The 24,287-nt window shown below is 47.6% G+C and overlaps 1 protein-coding gene across 1 annotated transcript in view; it reads right to left on the reverse strand.

The window, feature by feature from the left end:
* Positions 1-5,333: 5,333 nt before the first annotated feature.
* B4GALNT3 (beta-1,4-N-acetyl-galactosaminyltransferase 3) overlaps positions 5,334-24,287 on the reverse strand; it is a 55,017-nt gene continuing 36,063 nt past the window's right edge. Inside the window, exons 5-20 of the mRNA XM_069965171.1 lie at positions 22,109-22,199; positions 21,534-21,634; positions 16,293-16,360; positions 15,938-16,016; positions 14,795-14,861; positions 14,438-14,566; positions 14,152-14,261; positions 13,624-13,724; positions 13,465-13,526; positions 10,225-11,866; positions 8,116-8,417; positions 7,882-8,035; positions 7,185-7,257; positions 6,873-7,026; positions 6,656-6,782; positions 5,334-6,519 (exon numbers count right to left, since the gene is read on the reverse strand). Of these exons, the coding sequence (XP_069821272.1) occupies positions 6,399-6,519; positions 6,656-6,782; positions 6,873-7,026; positions 7,185-7,257; positions 7,882-8,035; positions 8,116-8,417; positions 10,225-11,866; positions 13,465-13,526; positions 13,624-13,724; positions 14,152-14,261; positions 14,438-14,566; positions 14,795-14,861; positions 15,938-16,016; positions 16,293-16,360; positions 21,534-21,634; positions 22,109-22,199 (3,381 nt within the window). The 3' untranslated portion in view covers positions 5,334-6,398. The remainder of the gene's footprint in view (positions 6,520-6,655; positions 6,783-6,872; positions 7,027-7,184; positions 7,258-7,881; positions 8,036-8,115; positions 8,418-10,224; positions 11,867-13,464; positions 13,527-13,623; positions 13,725-14,151; positions 14,262-14,437; positions 14,567-14,794; positions 14,862-15,937; positions 16,017-16,292; positions 16,361-21,533; positions 21,635-22,108; positions 22,200-24,287) is intronic.

Below are 24,287 nucleotides of genomic sequence, written 5' to 3' on the forward strand. Positions count from 1 at the left end.
AGGAGAGGAGCATCTCTGTACTGTGCTGGGGGGGAGCTTCTCTGTGCTGTGCTGGAGGAGAGGAGCTTCTCTGTACTGTGCTGGAGGAGAGGAGCTTCTCTGTACTGTGCTGGAGGAGAGGAGCTTATCTGTACTATGCTGGGGGGGAGGAGCTTCTCTGTACTGTGCTGGAGGAGAGGAGCTTCTCTGTATTGTGCTGGAGGAGAGGAGCTTCTCTGTACTGTGCTGGGGGAGAGAAGCTTCTCTGTACTGTGCTGGAGGAGAGGAGCTTCTCTGTACTGTGCTGGGGGAGAGAAGCTTCTCTGTACTGTGCTGGGGAGGAGGAGCTTCTCTGTACTGTGCTGGGGGAGAGGAGCTTCTCTGTACTGTGCTGGGGAGAGGAGCTTCTCTGTACTGTGCTGGGGGAAAGGAGCTTCTCTGTGCTGTGCTGGGGGAGAGGAGCTTCTGTGTACTGTGCTGGGGAGGAGGAGCTTCTCTGTACTGTGCTGGAGGAGAGGAGCTTCTCTGTGCTGTGCTGGGGGAGAGGAGCTTCTCTGTACTGTGCTGGGGGAGAGGACCTTCTCTGTGCTGTGCTGGAGGAGAGGAGCTTCTCTGTACTGTGCTGGAGGAGAGGAGCTTCTCTGTGCTGTGCTGGAGAGGAGCTTCTCTGTGCTGTGCTGGGGAGAGGAGCTTCTCTGTGCTGTGCTGGAGGAGAGGAGCTTCTCTGTACTGTGCTGGAGGAGAGGAGCTTCTCTGTACTGTGCTCGAGGAGAGGAGCTTCTCTGTACTGTGCCGGGGGAGAGGAGCTTCTCTGTACTGTGCTGGAGGAGAGGAGCTTCTATGTACTGTGCTGGAGGAGAGGAGCTTCTCTGTACTGTGCTGGAGGAGAGGAGCTTCTCTGTACTGTGCTGGAGGAGAGGAGCTTATCTGTACTATGCTGGGGGGGGAGGAGCTTCTCTGTACTGTGCTGGGGAGAGGAGCTTCTCTGTACTGTGCAGGGGGAGAGGAGCTTCTCTGTACTGTGCTGGGGAGGAGGAGCTTCTCTGTACTGTGCTGGAGGAGAGGAGCTTCTCTGTGCTGTGCTGGGGGAGAGGAGCTTCTCTGTACTGTGCTGGGGGAGAGGAGCTTCTCTGTACTGTGCTGGAGGAGAGGAGCTTCTCTGTACTGTGCTGGAGGAGAGGAGCTTCTCTGTGCTGTGCTGGAGGAGAGGAGCTTCTCTGTGCTGTGCTAGAGGAGAGGAGCTTCTCTGTACTGTGCTGGGGGAGAGGAGCTTCTGTGTACTGTGCTGGGGAGGAGGAGTTTCTCTGTACTGTGCTGGAGGAGAGGAGCTTCTCTGTGCTGTGCTGGGGGAGAGGAGCTTCTCTGTACTGTGCTGGGGGAGAGGACCTTCTCTGTGCTGTGCTGGAGGAGAGGAGCTTCTCTGTACTGTGCTGGAGGAGAGGAGCTTCTCTGTGCTGTGCTGGAGAGGAGCTTCTCTGTGCTGTGCTGGGAAGAGGAGCTTCTCTGTGCTGTGCTGGAGGAGAGGAGCTTCTCTGTACTGTGCTGGAGGAGAGGAGCTTCTCTGTACTGTGCTGGAGGAGAGGAGCTTCTCTGTACTGTGCCGGGGGAGAGGAGCTTCTCTGTACTGTGCTGGAGGAGAGGAGCTTCTCTGTACTGTGCGGGGGGAGAGGAGCTTCTCTGTACTGTGCTGGGGGAGAGGAGCTTCTCTGTACTGTGCTGGGGGAGAGGAGCTTCTCTGTACTGTGCTGGGGAGGAGGAGCTTCTCTGTACTGTGCTGGGGGAGAGGAGCTTCTCTGTACTGCGCTGGAGGAGAGGAGCTTCTCTGTACTGTGCTGGGGGAGAGGAGCTTCTCTGTACTGTGCTGGAGGAGAGGAGCTTCTCTGTGCTGTGCTGGAGGAGAGGAGCTTCTCTGTGCTGTGCTGGAGGAGAGGAGCTTCTCTGTACTGTGCCGGGGGAGAGGAGCTTCTCTGTGCTGTGCTGGAGGAGAGGAGCTTCTCTGTACTGTGCGGGGGGAGAGAAGCTTCTCTGTGCTGTGCTGGGGGAGAGAAGCTTCTCTGTACTGTGCTGGAGGAGAGGAGCTTCTCTGTACTGTGCTGGAGGAGAGGAGCTTCTCTGTACTGTACTGGGGGGAGGAGCTTCTCTGTACTGTGCTGGAGGAGAGGAGCTTCTCTGTACTGTGCTGGAGGAGAAGAGCATCTCTGTACTGTGCTGGAGGAGAGGAGCTTCTCTGTGCTGTGCTGGAGGAGAGGAGCTTCTCTGTGCTGTGCTGGGGAGGAGGAGCTTCTCTGTACTGTGCTGGAGGAGAGGAGCTTCTCTGTACTGTGCTGGAGGAGAGGAGCTTCTCTGTACTGTGCCGGGGGAGAGGAGCTTCTCTGTACTGTGCTGGAGGAGAGGAGCTTCTCTGTACTGTGCGGGGGGAGAGGAGCTTCTCTGTACTGTGCTGGAGGAGAGGAGCTTCTCTGTGCTGTGCTGGGGGAGAGGAGCTTCTCTGTGCTGTGCTGGAGGAGAGGAGCTTCTCTGTACTGTGCTGGAGGAGAGGAGCTTCTCTGTACTGTACTGGGGGGAGGAGTTTCTCTGTACTGTGCTGGAGGAGAGGAGCTTCTCTGTACTGTGCTGGAGGAGAGGAGCATCTCTGTACTGTGCTGGAGGAGAGGAGCTTCTCTGTGCTGTGCTGGAGGAGAGGAGCTTCTCTGTGCTGTGCTGGGGAGGAGGAGCTTCTCTGTACTGTGCTGGAGGAGAGGAGCTTCTCTGTACTGTGCTGGAGGAGAGGAGCTTCTCTGTACTGTGCCGGGGGAGAGGAGCTTCTCTGTACTGTGCTGGAGGAGAGGAGCTTCTCTGTACTGTGCGGGGGGAGAGGAGCTTCTCTGTACTGTGCTGGGGGAGAGGAGCTTCTCTGTACTGTGCTGGGGGAGAGGAGCTTCTCTGTACTGTGCTGGGGAGGAGGAGCTTCTCTGTACTGTGCTGGGGGAGAGGAGCTTCTCTGTACTGTGCTGGAGAAGAGGAGCTTCTCTGTGCTGTGTTGGAGGAAAGGAGCTTCTCTGTACTGTGCTGGGGAGGAGGAGCTTCTCTGTACTGTGCTGGGGGAGAGGAGCTTCTCTGTACTGTGCTGGAGGAGATTAGCTTCTCTGTGCTGTGCTGGAGGAGAGGAGCTTCTCTGTACTGTGCCGGGGGAAAGGAGCTTCTCTGTACTGTGCTGGAGGAGAGGAGCTTCTCTGTACTGTGCGGGGGGAGAGAAGCTTCTCTGTGCTGTGCTGGAGGAGAGGAGCTTCTCTGTACTGTGCTGGGGGAGAGAAGTTTCTCTGTACTGTGCTGGGGGAGAGAAGCTTCTCTGTACTGTGCGGGGGGAGAGGAGCTTCTCTGTGCTGTGCTGGAGGAGAGGAGCTTCTCTGTACTGTGCTGGGGGAGAGGAGCTTCTCTGTACTGTGCTGGAGGAGAGGAGCTTCTCTGTACTGTGCTGGAGGAGAGGAGCTTCTCTGTACTGTGCTGGAGGAGAGGAGCTTCTCTGTACTGTGCTGGAGGAGAGGAGCTTCTCTGTACTGTGCTGGGGAGGAGGAGCTTCTCTGTACTGTGCTGGGGGAGAGGAGCTTCTTTGTACTGTGCTGGAGGAGAGGAGCTTCTCTGTACTGTGCTGGGGGAAAGGAGCTTCTCTGTACTGTGCTGGAGGAGAGGAGCTTCTCTGTGCTGTGCTGGAGGAGAGGAGCTTCTCTGTGCTGTGCTGGAGGAGAGGAGCTTCTCTGTACTGTGCCGGGGGAGAGGAGCTTCTCTGTACTGTGCTGGAGGAGAGGAGCTTCTCTGTACTGTGCCGGGGTAGAGGAGCTTCTCTGTACTGTGCTGGAGGAGAGGAGCTTCTCTGTACTGTGCGGGGGGAGAAAAGCTTCTCTGTGCTGTGCTGGAGGAGAGGAGCTTCTCTGTACTGTGCTGGGGGAGAGGAGCTTCTCTGTACTGTGCTGGAGGAGAGGAGCTTCTCTGTACTGTGCTGGAGGAGAGGAGCTTCTCTGTACTGTGCTGTGCTGGAGGAGAGGAGCGTCTCTGTGCTGTGCTGGGGGAGAGGAGCTTCTCTTCTGTACTGTGCTGGGGGAGAGGAGCTTCTCTGTACTGTGCTGGAGGAGAGGAGCTTCTCTGTACTGTGCTGGGGGAGAGGAGCTTCTCTGTACTGTGCTGTGCTGGAGGAGAGGAGCGTCTCTGTGCTGTGCTGGGGGAGAGGAGCTTCTCTGTACTGTGCTGGAGGAGAGGAGCTTCTCTATACTGTGCTGGAGGAGAGAAGCTTCTCTATGCTGTGCTGGAGGAGAGAAGCTTCTCTATGCTGTGCTGGGGGAGAGGAGCTTCTCTATACTGTGCTGGAGGAGAGAAGCTTCTCTGTACTGTGCTGGAGGAGAGGAGCTTCTCTGTGCTGTGCTGGAGGAGAGGAGCTTCTCTGTACTGTGCTGGAGGAGAGAAGCTTCTCTGTGCTGTGCTGGAGGAGAGGAGCTTCTCTGTACTGTGCTGGAGGAGAGGAGCTTCTCTGTACTGTGCTGGAGGAGAGGAGCTTCTCTGTACTGTGCTGGAGGAGAGGAGCTTCTCTGTACTGTGCTGGGGGAGAGAAGCTTCTCTGTACTGTGCTGGGGGAGAGGAGCTTCTCTGTACTGTGCTGGAGGAGAGGAGCTTCTCCGTACTGTGCTGGAGGAGAGAAGCTTCTCTATACTGTGCTGGAGGAGAGAAGCTTCTCTGTACTGTGCTGGAGGAGAGGAGCTTCTCTGTACTGTGCTGGAGGAGAGAAGCTTCTTTGTACTGTGCTGGGGGAGAGGAGCTTCTCTGTACTGTGCTGGGGGAGAGAAGCTTCTCTGTACTGTGCTGGAGGAGAGGAGCTTCTCTGTACTGTGCTGGAGGAGAGGAGCTTCTCTGTACTGTGCTGGGGGAGAGGAGCTTCTCTGTACTGTGCTGGGGGAGAGGAGCTTCTCTGTACTGTGCTGGGGGAGAGAAGCTTCTCTGTACTGTGCTGGAGGAGAGGAGCTTCTCTGTACTGTGCTGGAGGAGAGGAGCTTCTCTGTACTGTGCTGGGGGAGAGAAGCTTCTTTGTCCTTAGATGGTGGAGCGTTGCTGCAGTACATGTGGAGACAAGACTTATTAGGGGGGGGGGGGGGGGGGTGACTGCGATTTAACTACATACTTTCCTGTGTATATTCTCACCCACAGAGAGGATCAGCACATCAGCTCTATAATATGACAACATAAACATCTCCACCCGTCCCGGACGTCACCCGCCTTCCAGACGGACGCCAACCCCCCCCCCCCCCCCCCCCCCCCCCCGTCATGTACAAGTTATAGAATCCGCAGAGGTCTACAATCTGCTCCACAACTAATTCTAAAAAAAAAAAAAAAAAAAAAAGAATTTTTTTTTATTAAAAATATTTGAAAACAAATTCTACATGAAATAAAATGTGACGCTTCTACACGTACAGCTCCGCTACAACCGTACACGTACAGCTCCGCTACAACCGTACACGTACAGCTCCGCTACAACCTCAGTGGCACCGATGGTCGGGACGGCGTTTGTACAGTAACAATTTTTTTTTGTGCCACAAAATAATTATTAAGCAGTTTTTGTTGTTACAGAATTTGAAATTTTTCTAATTTTTGAAACGTATTCTTCAGATGTTTTTTTTGTTTTTGACAGAAAAACCGCCATCCAGGCTGAGGTATATTCTCCAGGTCTGCGCTTATTATATTATATTATATATTATTATTTATCTAGACTTTGCCTTAAAGGGGTTGTATCAGATGAAAGAAAACATTGCTGAGTCCTTCCAGAAACAGCGCCACTCTTGTCTATAGGTTGGTATTGCAATACCGGTGAATGGGACGGAGCTGTAGTACCAGATGTGGCCTGTGGACAGAAGTGGCGCTATTATCTGGCCAATGGCAGTCATGTTTTTCTAGTCTTTATAATGGAAGGGGTGAAGCTGGACACACCCATGTACTTCATATGTCGTCAGCTAGGTGCACACCCGCGCCCTACAATAAGGGCAGTTTATTGCAGTAAGGCCCAGTTCACATTACCGTGCAGTATCTTCAGTGGAGGATGGAATAAATAGCAGACGCACAACATACAACTTCTTGCTGTTCCATTATGCTACATTAGGGGGAGCTATTCTAAGGTCAGGGAGAACAAGCTTATCCCCATAAGGCACTTTACTGCTTCTTCTAAGTGTCCCGATCGGGTTCAGTCTGATCAGCCTGATCCCTGGTTATGGTTCTGGATCAGCTATATAAAGTTTACTGCACCTCGAGGTGTCTCCAACTGTTACCCCCTAGGGGCAAATAGCATCAGACGTATCCACCAAGGTTCCTCTGCTCCATGTAAGACAACAGGTGGGCCTGTCCGCCATGACTGAGACCAGTAGAGGTGAGGTGGGTGCTCGTGTATGCCCCATACTTGTTCTTTAGACGTTTAGCCGTGCGTTTGATGCGGTCCGGCGGTTCCACATGCCGCGTCTGGAGTGAAAGTGGTGGTAAAAGTTTCTGACCGCCAGCCGCTCCACCTCCAGCCCAGCATGGACAATCCTGAAGGAGAAGTAAAGAAATGGTTTTGTTATACGGTTATTTGTTGATTTTCCCATCTCATATGTTCCTTTGGGGCGGTCCCTTCTTTCTGGCCCCACCCCTGCTTATTATAACTGAACTTATGGGTGGAGCTTACCTGTCCAGCAGCTCCCAGTCTTCTCCTCCCCATCTTTCCCGAAATTCCTCAGTATTCATCCCTCCGATACGATCCAGGTCTGACTTGTAAATTCCCAGCAGGCCGAATCCATTTACTTCCCAGTACCCTGCAGAACATCAATCCTTATCGTCACCTTAAGGTGCCAGGCGCTACAGACGTAACCTTATAATAATGCAAGCAAGAACTCCGATCTTACCATCCGGCCACCGAGGAGAAGCTCCGCAGCTCAGCCTCATGACCATGGGAGCGTACACCATCTTAGTCTCCACCGTGTGAGTCCGCACCGAGTCGATGATTGATGAAGGAAAATGCATGTGGAGGTCACACAGGAAGAGGATACTGTGAGGGTTCTGAAGGGGACAGTACAGGGTTAACAATAGGCCATTCTAAAATGTATCTACAATACCTGACATGGCCACCCAGCTTTCCCAGAGCCATGGAAGTCAATAGGTGCACCCTTTTAATTTACACTGTGGACCGTGTATAACCAAAACCATGCCTGGCTCACCTTTACCAGATCGATTCCAGCCTGTAAACCCGCAGAGCGTTCAAAGTTTCCATCAAGTTGTACAAATTGGTATCTGTAGAAAGAAAACTCAAAGATAAGTAATGAAAAAGCGCCCCCTTCAGGTTAGCACAGGTAGGGGTTTTTGCTCCCAACATAGGGGTGATACTTACTATATACATATACAACATTTCTATCCCAATAGACATAAAGCTTCTGCTTGAAGTCACCACTAGGTGGAGCTCAGGAGCTGGCTGCAGACTGGTTATATCTATTAACCCCTTCCTTCCACAGCAATTTTATTTTTTCCTTCTTGTCTATAACTTTTTTATTGTTTCATTGTCAGAGCTCTATGAGGGCTTGTTTTTTGTGGGACAAGTTGTTTCTTTTTAATGGTCTCCTCTATTTTACCATATAATATATTGCAAGTCCCCCAGAAAAGGATTTATGGAGTGCAATGGAATTTTTTTTAAAAAATTTATGTTCTTAAAAACTTTATTTTTTTAAGTGATTGCTTGCAACTATCTAACTAGTTTAGGCCCATGGCTGCCATCTTAACTGCTCGGTGCTTGAAGGGACCACCAACTGCTTTGTTGCCACCTCGATGCCGCAGTGGATACTGATTGTGGCATCTAGGGGGCGCAACATGTAAAACCTTCTGAACAACTTTTAGACGGAAACCAAAGGTTTTTCTCCTTACTTGGGTAGACGTGATCGCTTCAGGGCGTCCCGAACATTCAGGTCCGAGCTGTTGAAGTCCACAATGATGACACAGAAATTAGGGTCGTTGGTGGCCTGGTGTAAAGCCTCCATGTCCCATATGAACTTCTGCACCCAGCGAGCTTGGTTCTTCACTACAAATAATTGCAATCTAAGGTCAGATGAATCAAACATGGCCGCTTCTCCAGCTTTCCCAGAGTCCAGCACCACTCACCTGGCACTATAAAATAGACCACAGCCTGGGGGTTCCAGACCAGGCCGCTGGGCCAGCACAGCTCGATCGGCCGCTCCCTGGCCAGCAGCCTCCGCCGTGGCCCCCACATCTTATTCTTCATCTCCTTCTCCAGCTCCCTCACTTCCTTGGTGAGTCCGGTCCAGCCGGGGGCAAAGACGTAGTGAGCGAATCTCACCAGACGGTTGAATCTGTCCCTCAGCTCCAGGTCCAGGAAGTATCGGCTCCCCCGCATGTAGTCCAGATGCTTCTCTATGTTCACGATCTTCTGGAGCTTGTATGTTCTGCGACCAAGAATGGAACAGGATGGAGGGGAGATGTATATGTTACATAGGTGATCTATGTGACCAATTGCCCAAATCATTCCACACCTCAGGACCGCACCCTCACAGTCATCTCCTGAAATACTCTGTGCTGCTGGGGAAAACTCTGCCAGTTTCTATTTCCTCATGGTCTTCATTCTTATGTTCTAGATATACAGATTAGTTACTGGGTCTCACATTTTACTTAGTCTTAGGCCTCATGTTCTAGATCTTTACATTGGTTTCATTGTCTTTATTCTCAGATCTAGATACATAGATTCTCATGGCCATGGTCTAGGAGGCTCTTACGTTTTGGATACATAGATTCTCATGGCCATGGTCTAGGAGGCTCTTACGTTTTAGATACATAGATTCTCATGGCCATGGTCTAGGAGGCTCTTACGTTCTAGATACATAGATTCTCATGGCCATGGTCTAGGAGGCTCTTACGTTTTAGATACATAGATTCTCATGGCCATGGTCTAGGAGGCTCTTACGTTTTAGATACATAGATTCTCATGGCCATGGTCTAGGAGGCTCTTACGTTTTGGATACATAGATTCTCATGGCCATGGTCTAGGAGGCTCTTACGTTTTGGATACATAGATTCTCATGGCCATGGTCTAGGAGGCTCTTACGTTTTAGATACATAGATTCTCATGGCCATGGTCTAGGAGGCTCTTACGTTTTGGATACATAGATTCTCATGGCCATGGTCTAGGAGGCTCTTACGTTTTGGATACATAGATTCTCATGGCCATGGTCTAGGAGGCTCTTACGTTTTAGATACATAGATTCTCATGGCCATGGTCTAGGAGGCTCTTACGTTTTAGATACATAGATTCTCATGGCCATGGTCTAGGAGGCTCTTACGTTTTGGATACATAGATTCTCATGGCCATGGTCTAGGAGGCTCTTACGTTTTAGATACATAGATTCTCATGGCCATGGTCTAGGAGGCTCTTACGTTTTAGATACATAGATTCTCATGGCCATGGTCTAGGAGGCTCTTACGTTTTAGATACATAGATTCTCATGGCCATGGTCTAGGAGGCTCTTACGTTTTAGATTCATAGATTAATTCTGGTGGTCTGGGTTTTCCTGTTCTAGATATGGTCTGAGTTCTAAGGTTTCAATTTATAGATTGGTCCCTTGGTTCTCATGATCTAGACATATAAGTCTGTCCTCATGGCAATGGTCCTGATACTTATGTTCTAGATATATAGACTCTCTCTCTCATGGCCATGGCCTTAGTTTTTCTCATGTTCTAGATAAAGATTAGGGTTCTTTTACACAGTCGATCCTTGGCTAATGGTGTCTCGTCATCAGCTGCACATCTTCCTGTGTAAACAGGAAATTTGATGGTCTTGGTATTAATGTTCTAGCTAAATAGATCGGCTCTTATGACCATGGTCTTGCTTCTCATGTTCTAGATACACAGAAGAGTTCTCATGGTCTACGTCCTGGTTGTAACACCCCTAGTCTAGTTTCACCATTTGCTGCTCATAGTTAATTTATTCTATAAGAGAAACAGATTGCTGAACTCAGGGAGACCAGCCAAACAACAACACTGCCGGCTGCTAGTGAAAGCGCTCAATGCAGTGAAGTCCTAGGTGCATTGCCCCCTGGGAAACATGAATATGCAAAAGAGGAGCCCCTGGAGCCTCATTGAAGAGTCTCAAAACACAGGACTAGCCAGATTCTATGTTATTCTAGAACCTGCCCACCTTCTCTGATACATGACCATTTATATATCTTATCCCTCTAGTAATGCGCCCCAGGTTCTCACCCTCGATGCCACTGGTTGAGCTTCTTCATAAGAGATCCAACTATGGCCAGGGCTTCACTTTCCTTCAGCTGGAGATTCCCTGATGTGTTACACTGTAGATCAATGTAGTCCGACCTAAGAATCTGGAAATCTGTCTGACTCACATGGAACGTCCGATTCCAGAACACAGGGTCCTCGTAAACAATTGGATATTCCAGCTCCTCTTCGTCCTCCTCCTCTTCCTCGGCATCGTATTCTCTATAAGGCTGATGACCATTCTCCTCCTGCTCATCTCTCACATTATTGTCTGGATTCTGCTCCACATACTTGTCCGTGTTGGGTTGTAGTATTTCGTTTTGCTCCATCGCAGGTTCTTGTCTCTCATTGTCTGTTCTGTGTTGACCTTCTCCTAGGCCAACTTCTACATCTTGGCTTTTCACGCTAACTCCATTCATGTTGTTGTTCTCAGGTAGTGTTATCTCATTTGTCATCTCTATGTATTCAGGTCTTTGCTTCCCACCTTGATGGTCACCAGTGATAGGTGGGTTTTCCACCTGTTCCTCCATTCCTCTTCTTCCCACCTCGGCTGGTTCAAGGTCTTGACTTTTCTCCACATTTTCATCCAAGCCTATCTTCTGACTTTGGTGTATTCCTTCACCATCACCCCCACGTCTTCTCTCAAGATCTGGTCTGGTCCACCCAACATCTTGAGGTTTTGGCATCACATCCTTCCCAGGTTGTGGTCTCTTAGAAGTTGTATAGTCCTGTGCTGCATTTTTATTCAGTCTATGATATTCTTGAGATCCCTTCCCCATCCTTGAACTCTCTTTTCGCACTACACCATCACCCATATCATTGTTTTGTTTATTCATGTGATCTTTTTCCACAATCTGATCCTTTTTATGGTTTATTTGGGAGTCTAGCACGTTGTTGCTGTCTGGAGGGACATCCTCGTGGATCTTTGGCTTGTTTCTATCTTCCTCGTCTCCTTTGGGTCTTTGGACATTGTCTTGTTCCTTTCTTCCTACATGAAGATCTAGATCTTTTGGTATATTCTGTTCTAACTTTCCTCCTGGTGGTAGCTCTTCCGTCTCGACTTGGTTCATTTCACGGCCCAGCTCATCGATCTTCATACCTTGTCTTCTATAAGAGTTCTTCTCCCTGAGATTCGACCTCTGAGGATCGTGCCTCTCCTGTAGGTTTGACCGTTGTCCACCATCACGTTGCATCCTCACACCCTCATTTTTGCTTTGTTTGTGTTGGTTTTGACGTTCCTTATTCCGTAAGACTATTGATCTGTTCTTCTCTACCCCAGCAATACCTTGGCCACGGTTCACACTGTCCACCTGCTTTCTTTTCCGGGGTCTGGAGTCCATGGGAGGTGCAGATCTCTGGTTGTGCTGCTCAGGTCCTGAAGGCTGGCTTATACGATTATTGGACCTTTCCATGTCCCTGTTGATGACAAATTCCTGGGGTTGTCCTCTTCTCCTCCGGACATTCGGTTTCACAGTACTTGGTTCATTATCTTTTACAGAGAGGAAGAAAAGCTTCCTCTGTCTTATGACCTCGTCTTCACTCGGATTTTCTTGTTCTGCTCTATCAATAAACTCATTCTCGTTGTCCTCATATTGGAAATCCGACTGGTTGTAGTCCTCCGACCAACCTGTTTAAACAAACAGAGAAGCACATTTACAACATTGTTTTGGGAATTCTGATTGGGACCTTCAAGGACCATGCATTATAGTTCTAGTTCTTATGTTCTAGATATATAGATTAATTCCCCTATCCATGGTGTTGGTTCTTATGTTCTAGATACAGACTGGTTAACATAGCCTAATATATATATAAATATATATATATATATACTGGTGCTCATGGTCTTAGTCCAATGTTTTAGAGATACATATTGGTTCCCATAGACTAGGTTCTCATGTTCTACATATATAGATTGGTTCCTATGGTCTTACGTTTAATGCCCTAGATATGTAGATTGATTCGCATGACCTTACGTGTAGTGTTCTAGATATAAAGATTGGTTCCCATGACCTTACGTCTAGTGTTCTAGTAATAAAGATTGGTTCCCATGACCTTACATCTAGTGTTCTAGATATAAAGATTGGTTCCCATGACCTTACGTCTAGTGTTCTATATATAAAGATTGGTTCCCATGACCTTGCGTCTAGTGTTCTAGATATAAAGATTGGTTCCCATGACCTTGCGTCTAGTGTTCTTGATATAAAGATTGGTTCCCATGACCTTACGTCTAGGGTTCTAGATATAAAGATTGGTGCTCATGGTTTTATGTTAAATATTTACATATATAGATTGGTTCCCATGGTCAAATGTCTAATGTTCTAGATATAGAGATTGGTTCCCATGACCTTACGTGTAGTGTTCTAGAATAAAGATTGGTTCCCATGACCTTACGTCTAGTGTTCTAGTAATAAAGATTGGTTCCCATGACCTTACGTCTAGGGTTCTGGATATAAAGATTGGTTCCCATGACCTTACATCTAGTGTTCTAGATATAAAGATTGGTTCCCATGACCTTGCGTCTAGTGTTCTAGATATAAAGATTGGTTCCCATGACCTTGCGTCTAGTGTTCTTGATATAAAGATTGGTTCCCATGACCTTACGTCTAGGGTTCTAGATATAAAGATTGGTGCTCATGGTTTTATGTTAAATGTTTACATATATAGATTGGTTCCCATGGTCAAATGTCTAATGTTCTAGATATAGAGATTGGTTCCCATGACCTTACGTCTAATGTTCTAGATATAGAGATTGGTACCCATGACCTTACATCTAATGTTCCAGATATAGAGATTGGTTCAAATGACCTTACTGATCAAATGATCTAATGTTCTAGATTTAGAGATTGGGGCTCATGGTCTTACGTCTAATGTTTTAGATATAGAGATTGGTTCCCATGAACTTACATTTAATGTTCTAGATATAGAAATTGGTTCCCATGACCTTACATCTAATGTTCTAGATTTAGAGATTGGGGCTCATGGTCTTACGTTTACTGTTCACATACATGGATTGTTTCCCATGGTTCTAGATATAATGGTTTGTTCTTATGGCTATGGTCATGCTCCTCAATGAAACCTATAGGGCTGTCCCGAGTCCTGGGGGACATTAGAGGATGTCTGGTTTGGGAATAGTTTCTCATTTGGAACCTTGGGGGATCCAGAATCTCCAAAGTCACCGTAGCTACTATCTTGTGGATATTTTACAGCTATTGATCACAGGGTTACCTGGGCGGTCAGCAGGTCCGGGCTGTGGTTGGTCCTCCCGCATGTATTTCCTATACTTTAGCCTGTGAGAGAGGATATATAGGTTTATAGGGGCAGGGTCTCCTGCAGGATAAGGGGCTCCAGCCACGTGGCACCCCCCAGATCCCCCTCTGCAGATACCTGTGACCATAACGTAGGTTCTCCTGGTACAGGCACTCGTTCTCCTTCTCCATGTGGCTGAGCCGCGTGTAGTCATTGGGGTAGACGTATGTAAGGCGGACCTGCGGGGGGCAGAATGTGTTATAGATAGGTGTCCATGCACACACACACGCCTCCGGAGTTCCACCCCAACTACATATTCATAAAGTGGATTATAGTCAATATGACGGATGGAAATAACTCAGTACTGGACACAAGTAATAAGAAGAAGGGATCATGGGGACACTACACCTAGACATGGCTGATACCAGAGAGCAATAGATAGTATCCACCAGTCCTACTGTCTGACATGGCTGATACCAGAGAGCAATAGATAGTATCCACCTGTCCTACTGCCTGACATGGCTGATACCAGAGAGCAATAGATAGTATCCACCTGTCCTACACCCAGACATGGCTGATACCAGAGAGCAATAGATAGTATCCCCCTGCCCTACTGCCTGACATGGCTGATACCAGAGAGTAATAGACGGAATGAACGCCACTTACAAACTGCAGGCCCTGGTACCTCTGCAGCGGGTAGCCCTCCACCAGGTAGCTGGGGTTGTATGAGCAGCTGGGCAGGACGCCGTGCACCCGGTTCATGGGCACAAGATGGACTGAAACACAAGAGAGAAGATTTATAGGGAACGTTCCGGATTTCTGCCGCTCTGCCGCCTCGGGCCCTGTCCTATACTTGTTACTGCTGTATCCGGTCCATTCGACATTGCATCGTCCAGACTGGAGACAACTGTAACAAACCCTCAGCTGTGAGAAGCTGTATGTTAGGCGTCACCTTTATAGATGACATCTCGGGGGTCTTCTTTCAGCATGTCGGCCGGGTGCTCCTCCGGACCCTCCTTGTAGTGACTGGCCTCACTCAGGGGGATGAGGGACGTGTCCCCCATGGGCACAATCATATCATCTATAGAAGGAAAGTAAGGAGACAAGTGGGCGGAGCATCTGTAATGTGGGCGTGGCTTTAGAGTTGTAGTATTCGCAATTTACACAATAAATGTAAATTCCATAGTCTCTAAGACCTGTATGTGTATATATATATATATATATATATATATATATATATATATACACACACATAGTCACTAATAGCATCTATATACTGTCTATCTATATACTGACAATAAGAACTTACCAGAGAACAGAGACAGGAACTGCGAGTCTACAAGTGTGAACTCAGGACTAACCAAAGGCTGCCGCCACTACGGGGGAGAGAGGGCAATATAAGAGACTGACTACAGCAACATATATACCCAGGTTATACCAGCTGTACATATATAATTATATACAGGAGATACCCAGGTTATACCAGCTGTACATATATAATTATATACAGTATATACCCAGGTTATAACAGCTGTACATATATAATTATATACAATATATTCCCAGGTTATACCAGCTGTACATATATAATTATATACAGGAGATCCCCAGGTTATACCAGCTGTACATATATAATTATATACAGTATATACCCAGGTTATACCAGCTGTACATATATCACTATATACAATATATACCCATGTTATACCAGCTGTACATATATAATTATATACAGTATATACCCAGGTTATACCAGCTGTACATATATAATTATATACAGGAGATACCCAGGTTATACCAGCTGTACATATATAATTATATACAGGAGATACCCAGGTTATACCAGCTGTACATATATCACTATATACAGTATATACCCATGTTATACCAGCTGTACATATATAATTATATACAGTATATATACTCAGGTTATACCAGCTGTACATATATAATTATATACAGGAGATCCCCAGGTTATACCAGCTGTACATATATAATTATATACAGTATATACCCAGGTTATACCAGCTGTACATATATAATTATATACAGTATATACCCAGGTTATACCAGCTGTACATATATAATTTTATACAGTATATACCCAGGTTATACCAGCTGTACATATATAATTATATACAGTATATATCCAGGTTATACCAGCTGTACATATATATTTATATACAGTATATATACTCAGGTTATACCAGCTGTACATATATAATTATATACAGTATATTCCCAGGTTATACCAGCTGTACATATATAATTATATACAGTATATACCCATGTTATACCAGCTGTACATATATAATTATATACAGTATATACCCAGGTTATACCAGCTGTACATATATAATTACATACAGGAGATACCCAGGTTATACCGGCATGCTCTGTAGCACTATATACAATATAAGGTATACCCAGGTTACACTATTCCGTCACTCACCCCCAGCTCCACATGGTCTGTCCCTTTGTTGTCCTGTTTATGTAACAATTCAAAGTAATATCTCTGGGAAGCCGACAACCTACAACACAAGAAGATATAACAAGCATGGGAAGCCATATATCTACTATACAAGAAAGTTGGGCAGGGGCGGGGCTTGTTGTGTCCCCGCCCATGCGGTACTTCACTGGTAACAAGATGAGGAAAAGGAGGTGCAGATGATGCCTATTAATATGAATGGGAAGCTGAGGGGAGTCTGTCATGTGGCTGTGACCCAGGAGGGGGTTGTGTAATTTCCTCCCCAGGATTACCCCCAGAGGAGGGCAGATTGGGGTAATGTAAACCCTCTGTGTCTTACCTGACCGTTGCAGAGATTTGACCTTGGAATTTCCCATACTCCCCTGGGGCTGTCCATTGCTTCCCTGCCTGCAGGACAGAAAGAGAAACAGCTACTTCATCTCACAGCTGGAGATCTGCTACAATGTATCTAGTCTAGAGAATCCTCTGGAAACACATCAACAGCAGAGTGTGGGCCGTCCTCCCAAAAGACATTCCCCATCTCATTCCTGATCCCCAGTATGGCTCCCATCTCATTCCTGATCCCCAGTATGGCTCCCATCACATTCCTGATCCCCAGCATGGCTCCCATCACATCCCTGATCCCCAGTATGGCTCCCATCTCATTCCTGATCCCCAGTATGGCTCCCATCACATTCCTGATCCCCAGTATGGCTCCCATCACATTCCTGATCCCCAGTATGGCTCCCATCTCATTCCTGATCCCCAGTATGGCTCCCATCACATTCCTGATCCCCAGTATGGCTCCCATCACATTCCTGATCCCCAGTATGGCTCCCATCACATTCCTGATCCCCAGCACGGCTCCCATCACATTCCTGATCCCCAGCATGGCTCCCATCACATTCCTGATCCCCAGTATGGCTCCCATCACATTCCTGATCCCCAGCATGGCTCCCATCTCATTCCTGATCCCCAGTATGGCTCCCATCACATTCCTGATCCCCAGTATGGCTCCCATCTCATTCCTGATCCCCAGTATGGCTCCCATCTCATTCCTGATCCCCAGTATGGCTCCCATCACATTCCTGATCCCCAGTATGGCTCCCATCACATTCCTGATCCCCAGTATGGCTCCCATCTCATTCCTGATCCCCAGTATGGCTCCCATCACATTCCTGATCCCCAGTATGGCTCCCATCACATTCCTGATCCCCAGTATGGCTCCCATCACATTCCTGATCCCCAGTATGGCTCCCATCACATTCCTGATCCCCAGTATGGCTCCCATCACATTCCTGATCCCCAGTATGGCTCCCATCTCATTCCTGATCCCCAGTATGGCTCCCATCTCATTCCTGATCCCCAGTATGGCTCCCATCACATTCCTGATCCCCAGCACGGCTCCCATCACATTCCTGATCCCCAGTATGGCTCCCATCTCATTCCTGATCCCCAGTATGGCTCCCATCTCATTCCTGTTCCCCAGTATGGCTCCCATCACATTCCCGATCCCCAGTATGGCTCCCATCACATTCCTGATCCCCAGTATGGCTCCCATCTCATTCCTGATCCCCAGTATGGCTCCCATCTCATTCCTGTTCCCCAGTATGGCTCCCATCACATCCCTGATCCCCAGTATGGCTCCCATCACATTCTTGATCCCCAGTATGGCTCCCATCTCATTCCTGATCCCCAGTATGGCTCCCATCTCATTCCTGATCCCCAGTATGGCTCCCATCTCATTCCTGTTCCCCAGTATGGCTCCCATCACATTCCCGATCCCCAGTATGGCTCCCATCACATTCCTGATCCCCAGTATGGCTCCCATCTCATTCCTGATCCCCAGTATGGCTCCCATCTCATTCCTGTTCCCCAGTATGGCTCCCATCACATTCTTGATCCCCAGTATGGCTCCCATCTCATTCCTGATCCCCAGTATGGCTCCCATCTCATTCCTGTTCCCCAGTATGGCTCCCATCACATTCCTGATCCCCAGTATGGCTCCCATCTCATTCCTGATCCCCAGTATGGCTCCCATCTCATTCCTGATCCCCAGTATGGCTCCCATCACATTCCTGATCCCCAGTATGGCTCCCATCACATTCCTGATCCCCAGTATGGCTCCCATCTCATTCCTGATCCCCAGTATGGCTCCCATCTCATTCCTGATCCCCAGTATGGCTCCTATCACATTCGTGATCCCCAGTATGGCTCCCATCACATTCCTGATCCCCAGCATGGCTCCCATCACATTCCTGATCCCCAGTATGGCTCCCATCACATTCGTGATCCCCAGTATGGCTCCCATCACATTCCTGATCCCCAGTATGGCTCCCATCACATTCCTGATCCCCAGTATGGCTCCCATCACATTCCTGATCCCCAGTATGGCTCCCATCACATTCCTGATACCCAGCATGCCGCCCATCACATTCCTGATCCCCAGTATGGCTCCCATCACATTCCTGATCCCCAGTATGGCTCCCATCACATTCCTGATCCCCAGTATGGCTCCCATCTCATTCCTGATCCCCAGTATGGCTCCCATCACATTCCTGATCCCCAGTATGGCTCCCATCTCATTCCTGATCCCCAGTATGGCTCCCATCTCATTCCTGATCCCCAGTATGGCTCCCATCACATTCCTGATCCCCAGTATGGCTCCCATCACATTCCTGATCCCCAGCATGGCTCCCATCACATTCCTGATCCCCAGTATGGCTCCCATCACATTCCTGATCCCCAGTATGGCTCCCATCACATTCCTGATCCCCAGTATGGCTCCCATCTCATTCCTGTTCCCCCAGTATGGCTCCCATCACATTCCTGATCCCCAGTATGGCTCCCATCTCATTCCTGATCCCCAGTATGGCTCCCATCTCATTCCTGATCCCCAGTATGGCTCCCATCACATTCCTGATCCCAGTATGGCTCCCATCACATTCCTGATCCCCAGCATGGCTCCCATCACATTCCTGATCCCCAGTATGGCTCCCATCACATTCCTGATCCCCAGTATGGCTCCCATCTCATTCCTGATCCCCAGTATGGCTCCCATCTCATTCCTGATCCCCAGTATGGCTCCCATCACATTCCTGATCCCCAGCATGGCTCCCATGTCATTCCTGATCCCCAGTATGGCTCCCATCACATTCCTGATCCCCAGTATGGCTCCCATCACATTCCTGATCCCCAGCATGGCTCCCATCTCATTCCTGATCCCCAGTATGGCTCCCATCACATTCCTGTTCCCCAGTATGGCTCCCATCACATTCCTGATCCCCAGTATGGCTCCCATCTCATTCCTGATCCCCAGTATGGCTCCCATCTCATTCCTGATCCCCAGTATGGCTCCCATCACATTCCTGATCCCCAGTATGGCTCCCATCACATTCCTGATCCCCAGTATGGCTCCCATCACATTCCTGATCCCCAGCATGCCTCCCATCACATTCCTGATCCCCAGCATGGCTCCCATCACATTCCTGATCCCCAGTATGGCTCCCATCACATTCCTGATCCCCAGCATGGCTCCCATCACATTCCTGATCCCCAGCATGCCTCCCATCACATTCCTGATCCCCAGCATGGCTCCCATCACATTCCTGATCCCCAGCATGCCTCCCATCACATTCCTGATCCCCAGTATGGCTCCCATCACATTCCTGATCCCCAGTATGGCTCCCATCACATTCCTGATCCCCAGTATGGCTCCCATCACATTCCTGATCCCCAGTATGGCTCCCATCACATTCCTGATCCCCAGCATGCCTCCCATCACATTCCTGATCCCCAGCATGCCTCCCATCACATTCCTGATCCCCAGCATGGCTCCCCATTATAAAAAGATGGTGTGGAAAGGTGCACTTTTTATTCTTTAGAAAGAGAGCCCTTATTGTTTCATCCCGGCTTCTAGTTTAATCTCTAGTCACAGTGACATCTCTCTCATCCCAGCTACTAGTTTCATCACTAGCCACAGTGCCATCTGTTTCATCCCAGATACTGGTTTTATCACTAGCCACAGTGCCATCTGTTTCATCCCAGATACTAGTTTTATCACTAGTCACAGTGCCATCTGTTTCATCCCGGCTACTAATTTTATCACTAGTCACAGTGCCATCTGTTTCATCCCGGCTACTAGTTTCATGACTAGTCACAGTGCCATCTGTTTCATCCCAGCTACTAGTTTCATCACTAGCCACAGTGCCATCTGTTTTATCCCGGCTACTAGTTTCACCACTAGTCACAGTGCTATCTGTTTCATCTCAGCTACTAGTTTCATCACTAGTTATAGTGCTATCTGTTTCATCCCACCTACTAGTTTCATCACTAGTCACAGTGCCATCTGATTCAACCCCACTACTAGTTTCATCATTAGTCACAGTGCCATCTGTTTCATCTCAGCTACTAGTTTCATCACTAGTCACAATGCTATCTGTTTCATTCCGGCTACTAGATTCACCACTAGTCACAGTGCCATCTGTTTCATCCCAGCTACTAGTTTCATCACTAGTCACAATGCCATCTGTTTCATCCCGGCTACTAGTTTATGACTAGTCACAGTGCCATCTGTTTCATCCCACCTACTAGTTTATGACTAGTCACAGTGCCATCTGTTTCATCCCACCTACTAGTTTCATCACTAGCCACAGTGCCATCTGTTTTATCCCGGCTACTAGTTTCACCACTAGTCACAGTGCTATCTGTTTCATCTCAGCTACTAGTTTCATCACTAGTTACAGTGCTATCTGTTTCATCCCACCTACTAGTTTCATCACTAGTCACAGTGCCATCTGATTCAACCCCACTACTAGTTTCATCATTAGTCACAGTGCCATCTGTTTCATCTCAGCTACTAGTTTCATCACTAGTCACAATGCTATCTGTTTCATTCCGGCTACTAGATTCACCACTAGTCACAGTGCCATCTGTTTCATCCCAGCTACTAGTTTCATCACTAGTCACAATGCCATCTGTTTCATCCCGGCTACTAGTTTATGACTAGTCACAGTGCCATCTGTTTCATCCCACCTACTAGTTTATGACTAGTCACAGTGCCATCTGTTTCATCCCACCTACTAGTTTCATCACTAGCCACAGTGCCATCTGTTTTATCCCGGCTACTAGTTTCACCACTAGTCACAGTGCTATCTGTTTCATCTCAGCTACTAGTTTCATCACTAGTTACAGTGCTATCTGTTTCATCCCACCTACTAGTTTCATCACTAATCACAGTGCCATCTGATTCAACCCCACTACTAGTTTCATCATTAGTCACAGTGCCATCTGTTTCATCTCAGCTACTAGTTTCATCACTAGTCACAATGCTATCTGTTTCATTCCGGCTACTAGATTCACCACTAGTCACAGTGCCATCTGTTTCATCCCAGCTACTAGTTTCATCACTAGCCACAGTGCCATCTGTTTCATCCCAGCTACTAGTTTCATCACTAGTCACAATGCCATCTGTTTCATCCCAGCTACTAGTTTCATCACAGACCCTATTCCCCCAATTGTGTTCTCTCTATCATTACGAGACTCCATCCCCTCTCCCTGCAGATCCAGAGGCTCCTCTTACCGGCCCGACTCTGCACAGGAGCTTGAGGTTAGCCACAGACTGATCGTCACTGAGCCAGAACTCGGAGTTGTCGTCGGAAGAGACTGCAAACTGGAAATCACCTGCAGCAGAGAACAGGAAGAAGAGTCACGTGTTAAAGGGTCCCCATGTGATGGCGCTCCAGCTGGTGCAAAATACACCCAGATTGCCCTAACAGTCAACGGCTGTCGGGCATGCTGGAAGTTGTAGTTTTGTCACAGCTGTAGAGCCAAAGTTTGGGGAACACTAAATTACAGGAACCATAAGCAAAATGATATGTTATTTGAGATGATTTACTATAAGACTGAGTTTTGTGCACTTCTTCTTACTCATCCTATGCCTCGATAACAGGAAGCAGATTGTAATCCAGAGCTGGAAACGCGTCAGGAAGATCAGGACTTGTTGTCCTTCCATCGACAGAAATGTCATCGGAAAACATCAAGGTCAAAGCCATCAGATACTTTCAGAGATTGCAGTGTAACGATATCACCATGACTCAAGGGGGCGCTAACAAACCATAACAAGGAGAGGAGATCAGTACTGTGCGGTACACTCACCATCTGTATCCGGGTGGAGGTATCCAAACATTCGGAGCCCATAGTTGGTCCACTGCGGGCTTATCGCCAACTTGCTGACTGTTGTGCGAATCTGAGGAAAAATCTTAATTATTCTCAGGAATCCCAATCAAATCCCTACAGCTGGATGATAGACGACGGAGGAGGGACAGTCAGCTGACGCGTTTCACACTCCTACACATACGTCTTTAGACTGTAATATATCCATAGAGACACAAATATGGCCGACGCATTTCACATCACTATGCCTCTTTATAATTCATACACATAGAAAAGGCTCTAAAAAGCTCGGGCGACGCGTTTCATGTAAGACAAATGGATCCCTAATGTACAAGCCTGGCTGAGGCGTTTCACATGGAAGATTCGTTTCAGAACCCTATACATATTGAAAGAGATTCCTAAAAGCACAGCCAACGCGCTTTAGTCTAAAGGTTATTACCCATGCATTTAAAAAAAAAGCACTCTAAAAGTCCAAACATGGTCGATGCATTTTTACCCATGACTTAGACATATCAAAAAATGATCTCTAGAAACTCAAATATGTGACGCGTTTTACCCATAAATGATAGATATGGAGAAATATCTGTAAAAGCTCAAGCATGGTCGACGCATTTCATGCCATATATTTTTTTTTACCCATAACAGACACAAATGTAAAACTCTGGAAGCTCAAGCATGGCTTGGGGATGTTTATCCATACCTCATTACTGATATCTCTTGAAAGGAGTCCAAAAACGGACAAACCTGGCCGACGCATTTCACATTTTCATTCAAAGTTCATTGTATCGTAATACATCAGACATGTTTGGTACATTTTTGAATGAGGCCCAGCATGGCTGTCGCATTTCACGTCATACCTAACCTAGCTGATGTGTTCAAAGGGATCCATAAAGGACCAGCATTTCTGACGCATTTCACATTTTCATTCATAGTTGTAATGTAATACATCAGGTATGTTTGGCACATTTTTGAATCAAGACCAGCATGGCTGATGCGTTTTACATCATACCTAGCTGATGTATTGAAAGGCATCTAGTAAAGAACCAGCATGGCTGACGCGTTTTACGTCATACCTAGCTAATATGTATAGAAAGGCATCAAGAAATGGACCAGCATGGCTGACGCGTTTCACATTTTCATTTAAAGTTCATTGTATTGTAATACATCAGGCATGTTTGATGCTTTTTTGAATTAGCATGGCTGACGCGTTTTACATCCTACCTATCTGATATGTGTTGAAAGGGATCAGGAAAAGGCCCAGCATGGCCGACGCGATTCATACAGGAACCGCTCTATATATTGGATACAATATACTGATCTATGAGCCCTTGATCCAAAACGCGTCAGCCATTTACTAAACAACCTAACTGAGTTACAGCTTTTATGGATCGGTTTCGGTAATTATAAGCAAGAATATCCATCGACCATTCCCCCATGTATCCATTCTGGTAGTATGTAGCATATGCCTGAAACGCGTCGGAGCCATATACACTATTGAATAGTTGTATGTATCCCTTTTATTCTGTGTTTTCTTCTTACCTGCAGCCACATTACGCCTCACTGACTCCGCCCCCCCCCCCAGACTGACGCACACACCCTGATTCCCACCGCACCAACAACAACTCCTATCATCAATAACATAAATAGGACACGAGGTTCGCAACACACTCCCAACAAAGACATATTCAGGGTGAGTGGAGACTGAATCGCGATAATCCGTCTATAGCCATTGTTTACTGGCACAGGGGGCAGAAACACCGGAGCGAGGTAATAAGTGGTTGTGAATTACTGCTCTGTATCCAACTGAGATTAGAGACGTAACCCCTTCCTGCCCACTGAGGAGGATACAGGACCCATCTATATCCATAATGGAGGATATAAAGACTTCTAAAGGGTCCACCCCCCCCAGCATCCATCTATGTATACAGCAGGAAATACACGGGCCGTGTCCTCAATGACATAATACACAGATCTATCACAATGGGCTAAAAGAGGTTAAACAGGTCCGGCTCCTCCACACTGCACATAATACAGGTACAGCTGGAGGAAGATGATCTCCTCCTCCACAGCCAATCTACTAAAGCACATAGTCCTAATCAATTACCATCATTCATACGCAAACTGATAAGAAATTAACCCTGAATACACCTGCCAGGAGGAT

The sequence above is a fragment of the Dendropsophus ebraccatus genome, chromosome 1, assembly GCF_027789765.1.
Source record: "Dendropsophus ebraccatus isolate aDenEbr1 chromosome 1, aDenEbr1.pat, whole genome shotgun sequence".
NCBI classification, from domain to species: Eukaryota; Metazoa; Chordata; class Amphibia; order Anura; family Hylidae; genus Dendropsophus; species Dendropsophus ebraccatus.